At 40.5% G+C, this 6756-nt stretch overlaps 1 protein-coding gene across 1 annotated transcript; it reads right to left on the minus strand.

The window, feature by feature from the left end:
- Window positions 1–571: 571 nt before the first annotated feature.
- MS3_00009568 (uncharacterized protein) lies at window positions 572–6397 on the minus strand. Its single transcript, XM_051217944.1, has 6 exons — window positions 2014–6397; window positions 1873–1972; window positions 1703–1835; window positions 1606–1668; window positions 1168–1570; window positions 572–1133 (listed from the first exon to the last, which is right to left on the minus strand). The coding sequence occupies exon 1, from the start codon at window positions 4421–4423 to the stop codon at window positions 2957–2959; it is 1467 nt and encodes a 488-aa protein (XP_051064378.1). The 5' UTR covers window positions 4424–6397; the 3' UTR covers window positions 572–1133; window positions 1168–1570; window positions 1606–1668; window positions 1703–1835; window positions 1873–1972; window positions 2014–2956.
- Window positions 6398–6756: the final 359 nt, after the last annotated feature.

Here is a 6756-nt window from a genome sequence, read left to right on the forward strand (position 1 = left end):
GTAATTAAATGACCATTCAGTTCATAGGCCAAGTGAAGCAGGTGATTACGACTGTCATTCTAACCATCCTCTAACCCGAATTCTGTAGGTAATTATGAACTTCAAATAGTTCCAATCTTAACTCAATTGATTCTACGTAGGAGTCTACGCGACTAATGTCCATATTTTTGAGAAAATGACGCAGAACTTCCACAGGACCTAAGATACCCAGAATTATATATTCAGTTACAAAATACCTAGACATTTTAGTATTTTGGGTTTTCATCAAAATTTTCGACAACTTTGGAGAAACCCACCTACGTTCCGTGATTAAACCCCAATACTTTTTCGCATTTAGAGGACACTATCCACGAATTCCAGTTTTCCACAATAATTTGTTCTGAAAGAGCCAAAGACTAGCAATTGTACAGAAAATCCTACCGACTTAATAACAGGTAACCACATTTCACTACATGTCCGTCCAATTCCCTTCGGGAAATTAACGCAGCTCCAATGTCATTAAACCACAGATGGTAACAAGTACCGGTCTGTCGCGATAGATAAGCGTTGCCGTAGTTAGAAGAGTGATGCGTTATAAATGATCTTGTTTATTGAATTTTGAAAAAAGTACAAATGAATTGTCTGTCCTCAAGTGTCTTCGACCTCTTAATAGTTGATACTGCGTCTCCGTTTGGTACATCAGGTTGGTGCTGAACTGTGTTGTACAAAAAAGTTCTCTTCTGCATTACAAACGGAGTATCAAAACAGCCAAATAGTTAATAGTAGACAAACGAATACCCTATGTCATAGTGACCATCTAAATTATGAATTCATAATGCCATGTGGAGCGCTGATTACGTTTGCTGAATTAAAAATGTACACTGAGGTCCCTTGGTACTTGCAGAGCCAGTTGAAAATGAGTTAGACAGGAAATAATTATTTCAGTATGTTCAGCAGAAACTAATATAAAATCAGAAACAGAGACTTGACTACAAATCGAAAGTGCATTTTGCCCATCCTTTCTTTGGATCGTCATCTACGTTTGTTAACCTTACCTCTTGCGCCATGTACGAAGGCCTGGCTCACAGCATCCATGGCTTGTGTTATTTTTTCCTCTCAACAGGTTGCACTTTGGAACCGTGAACACAGAACATCTATAAACATATTGAAACTGTGATGCGGACTTACTTTGAATCGTCCTGTGAAACGTGATTACTGATACCTATTTTTCTTTTAGTCCCACGTAAGCATAAGTAATTGCCAGTTCAGGAGTCAACATGTAAGCTAGATACGCTTTGGTTGACTTCCAAAGATCATTGTCTACGATCTTGGACAATGTGGTCAGCTGAAATTTTATAAATAGCTTTCACAAGCTGGTCAAGGGACTTGTGGTCCTCTAAAGCAGCTTCGAGAGTACGCAATTCCTCAGGTGTTTTCAATGGTAATGCGGAACTTTAATTGTCTATGCTGTCGCTGTTCCTGTCCTTTACACCCATGGATTAGCTTTCTGATGTAAGCAGTCAGTTTGTCTACCTTACCAGACAGATCACTGATTGCTTTCAGAATCATTTTGGTGTCATAAATGTGCAACCTTTTGCTATCATATTTACAATTACTCAACCTTACGGTTTATTAACTGCCGTTGAAGTAGATCGGAGTGGTGGTGAGAACACTTCTATTTTCGATGAACTGCTTTATTAACATGTATTCAATAGGTACTTACTTAGCTATAGGTGAAAAGTTCTCAGTCAAATTGTTGACAACTAGAAAGTCGACTTGGACGCATAGTTTCCATTTCAGCAACCTATATGTCTTCAGAGGTGCACCAGTAGTTCCACATTGGGCGTTTGACAACCCTGACAGTGAATGAGTCACGTATGTTCACCAATTAACCTCTTAGGCTTCTCTGTTCCACACGGCAGCGTATCATCCTCATGTGTAATTGTTCTTTTATAACCGAGCACTTCGGTGAGTGGTACTTTCAGTCCGTTGGCTGTATGGTAGTCATCTGACTTCAAAGTGATTACAACTTACCACAATGATGCAGTACTGTGCGTTTTCTCAAAGAAAAGCGACTATTGTAACCGATACTATCAAGAATATCGGTTACAATCACATCATCACGATAAGTCCGTTGTTCAGCAGCCATTTGCTAGAGATAACTCCATGTCATGAACCAACATGTACTGTCCTGATTGATTCTAAAAATCAATGCCATAGCGTTAGAAATTATACATTTATGAACATTCGTAATAACTTCCTGGTGAACGAGGCCAAAGCACTAACCAACAGGCATACTTACTACACAAATTATTATATTTACGACAGGCCTTGATAACAAATATATTTATAAAGATAGTGAAGATGGCACAGGTATTCAGTGTTTGACAACGCTTTTACCAGCAACACCTAATATAATTCGTACCCACCAAGAGATATCAAAAGACAGAATCAGTCTTCAGTAATAAGGATAGGAGGTCTATCGACCTATATTAATCCTTGCAGTTTGTAATACTGTGGAGGTCCAACTTCGTTTTGAATATATTAACGGACGGTGCTGATATAACGTGTTCCGGTAGAGAATTCCAGTAATTCACTACTCGGTGCGAGGAACGGAACTCCAGACGTAAACGGTTTGATCTCGGTTTTTGAACTTTCTTTGAATGTCCTCTCAAATGATCGGTTCTAGACGGAAGCAAAAGATAAGACATGTTAATACCAAGGTCATCGTTCAGTATACGATAGGCCAATATTAGATCACCCCGTATTCTACGGTAAGATAACGGAAATAAGTTAAGGTGTCTCAGTCTGTCTTCATAAGATAGGCCAGATAGACCTTGTACCATCTTAGAAGCTCGTCGTTGGACTCTTTCTAGCATATCTGCTTCATACTTGAAACAAGGACACGCTGCTTGAATCCCGTATTCTAAATGTGGTCGCACATAAATCGGGTATAGTAATCTAAACATTTCATCATCTAAATACTGGAAAGACCTACGAATGACCATAATACCCTATAGCCTTTTGCAGCAGCAGCCTTACAGTGACTATTCGTTTTGAGATCATTGCTTAATATGACTACTAAATCTTTATAGTTTCTTGCTTTGGGTAGCACAAATCCACGTAGTGTATAGTCATACGATTCATCAGAGTTATTTAACTGCATCACTACACTCTTATTAGGATTTACTTCTAGTGACCACCTGTCTAACCATGCCACCAATGAGCTAAGATTGTCCTGTAATACTATTCTATCCGACATACTATGTATGGGTCTCCAAATCTTTATGTCATCAGTGAAGAGTAGAACGGATGATTTTGCTACAGTTGGCAATTCATTTACATAAAGTAAAAAGAGAAGAGGACCTAGGATTGTACCTTGGGGAACCCCACTTTTTACAGGTACCCACGAGAGAGCCCCATTAACCCTTACCTTTTGTCTCCTGTCATGGAGAAAGTTACTTATCCAATCTAAGACTGTATAATGGATTCCAAATCGTTTCAGTTTGGATTTAAGACCAGAATGGGAAACCTTATCAAAGGCTTTACTTAGATCTATGAAAATCACATCTACAGGAGCATTCCGATCCTTTGCAGCAGCCCAATCTTCTCGTGCAATGACAAGATTTGTCAAGCAAGATAGGCCTTTCCGAAAACCATGTTGTGCCCTGGAGAAAAGATTTTGCCCGTCAACATAGTTTATAACAGCTATCCGAATGATTTTTTCCATCAGTTTCACAACTGCACTAGTTAAGCTAACGGGTCTATAGTTACTAACTAAATCCCTACTCCCAGCCTTATACACCGGACTTATTATAGCATCTTTCCAGTCTCTAGGATGTCTGGACTGTCTCAGAGACATGTCGAATAGTATGGCTAATGGTTCAGCAATTTCATCTGATATGGCTTTTATAATCCTAGGATGAATATCATCAGGACCACTGGACTTATCAGGTTTGAGATGCTGAAGTAGCCTTAAAACAGTATCTTTCTCAATGACTACAGGATCCATCAGCGAGCCGTCACGGTCACGATGAATCATTGGTCGTTCCTCATTACCGATAGAAAACACTTTACTAAAATATTCCGATAAAGCTTCAGCTCTTTCGGCATCATCCTCTGCTAAGATTAACGGATTATCTCGTATCAAAAGTGATGGAATTCCATCGCTTTTCTTAGTTCGCCTTTTTATATACGAGAATAACCGTTTCGGACTATATCTAGAATCCCTAACCAAAACAGCGTGATCGCTGTTCACTAACGGTGGGAGAATATTAAAGTCGACAATATCCTCAGTCTCATGAGTGATTACCAAATCCAGCAGAGAAGAACCCTGGTTAACACCAAAACGTGTGGGTTGGGATACATGCTGCACTAGTGCATGCTCCATTATTGTTCTCAGGAACCTACTATTAAAGGAGTTTATAGATCCTTCTGTGGTCATATCAGTCCAACTAATATCAGGTGCGTTAGTCTCCTATTATCAAGCATCTGGTATTTTCACTTCAAAGATGAATGTACTCTAAAATAAAGTCATCAGCTAAGCAGATTGGGCTGCGATAGATGACACCTAGCATAAATGTACTACATCCTATAGCCAACTTACAGCTAATGACTTCACAAGTACCGCTATCATGGGATTTGCTAGTAGAGAAGCGGATATTTATGCTATTAGCTACATATAACAGGACGCCGCCTCCTTTTCTACATCTATGTCTATCACTACTGATGTAATGGTATCCGGATAATTCTGGAGTAATGTCTAAGCCATGGACTAATCAAGTTCCTGTCACTGCTACTATAAGTGGCTTTAACCTGTCCACTAGTGCTTCTAGTTCATAGAACTTATTTCGTAGACTACGAGCGTTGGCATATAAAACTCCTAAGTAGAACAGCCTATCCACACAGGCCTTGGTAGCATTCGCTTCCAAGACCCGACAATCCGAAAACCCACTAGCCGGAGATTTTCCTCGCCGTTTTGCCGACGGGTTTCAAGTTCAGCTAGTGCTTTCTTCTTTTTTATTCTATCTTCGAGAGACATGTCAGGTCTAACTCGGATGTCAGAATTGTCGTGAAAAGGAGCGCTACTTAACAAGAGATCCCGTTGATTCTTCGATCCTAGGATTACCTTAAGGAGTCTGCATGGACGGGGTTCAACGTTGTTCTCGGTCCTCTTGCCTATTCTGACCAATTTTTCGACCTGAACTCCTTTGGAGTTATCTGGTAAAATACTACGAATGTGTTCTCCTAGGTCTTCTAAGTTATGCGCGTATCAAATTCTCGGACAAGGGTCGTTGGAGAAGCTTATCCAGCGCCTGGGGTAGTTTTCGTCTCATCTCTCCCAAATTTACTATAGCGGCTTCCCCAAAATGGACCAAATTTTCCCCAAAGTTGGCAGCTTGGGGTCCCGCAATTTGCTCACAATAATATTCGATGTTATTAAATTTTTCTTCTCAGTCACGCCAGAATGGGTTTCACTCTTACTATCAGATCTTGGTAGTGCAATTTGTAGCTCACAATTTGAGTCTACCAGTGAGTTACTAACTACCAGTGTACTGTTTACAGCTTTTTTCGTTTCGTTTCGTTCCCTACGTACCGTAGTCCACTTCTCATCCCTCATAACACTGGGACTATTTGGAACGGTGACTGTTTTATCCTGATCTTCGGTTCCCACTAAAGGTGCATTATTAACAATGTCAGTACCAGGTGGTACTACTCCCCCTGTTAATGTCAACGGAGATTTCACTTTTACGTCGGTCAGAGTCGGTTGTTTGAGGCGTCGCGTAACAGCGAGTACTACACTGACACATTCGTCACTGTCAGTGCCCGTGTTGTCAGCACATATGCCATCGTTCTTCTTACAGGCCAAAGCCAATAGGCTCATAGTCTCCTGTATTAGTAATACCTTGTTGGCACAGCAAAACATGCAAAGCCAATGTGAGTTAGGCTTCGAACATCTTTTGTATGCGGTGGGACTTAAGAGGGTGCACAATTTGTGGAACCACTTATTGTATTGGCCACACTGCATTCCCTCCTCCACAGGGAACAAACAGTTTGGTTGTCCACATTTGTGAGTACTACCAACCATTTTAGTCAGATCAAAGTGTAACACACAATATGATCACAGTATGAACACAAATGTCAGTCAACGAATAAAAGGTTACCACAAGACAAACTTTAGCAAGATTTTGAACCTGAACTAAAGTACTTTGATACAGACCAAGAATGCTTTCGAATCTAATGAATACACAAAAGCCAAAAAACTCAATAGAATATCACTTTAACTGAAGTAGATTCAATTAAAGTGTAAATCGTAGTTTTGATACGTAATTTACGATAAAAACAGTTAACTAATTCAACAAGAAACAATACCACCGTCCTTTTTAGATAGCGCGCGTCTGTTCTCAGCGCGCGTCCGTTCTCAGCGCGCGTCCGTTCTCAGCGCGCGTCCGTTCTCAGCGCGCGTCCGTTCTCAGCGCGCGTCCGTCGAGGAGATCGGACTAGTTTGAGAGATCGGAAGAGTGTATTTGGCGATAACCAATATATCGGAATTCTCTGATCTAATCTGGCTAGCGATTGCGGTAGATGTTGAGCACAGCGTTATCATACGTGATCTGATGCGGATGCATGACGGAGCGCCTTCAGCTACAATAGACATTGGAAGTTTCTGTACAGTGCTAATGGTAACCTATTATAAAGAACTGCAAGGCCTAAGTATAATAAGAAGAACCGGCGTTCAGTTGGTTTCCATACAGAAACTTCGATAAGACTATTATT

Source organism: Schistosoma haematobium, chromosome 7 (genome assembly GCF_000699445.3).
Source record: "Schistosoma haematobium chromosome 7, whole genome shotgun sequence".
Classification (NCBI taxonomy): domain Eukaryota; kingdom Metazoa; phylum Platyhelminthes; class Trematoda; order Strigeidida; family Schistosomatidae; genus Schistosoma; species Schistosoma haematobium.

Bases quoted from the DNA above. Each gene is read 5' to 3' on its own strand.
- MS3_00009568 (XM_051217944.1), bottom strand. From the start codon at position 4,423: ATGACCACAGAAGGATCTATAAACTCCTTTAATAGTAGGTTCCTGAGA.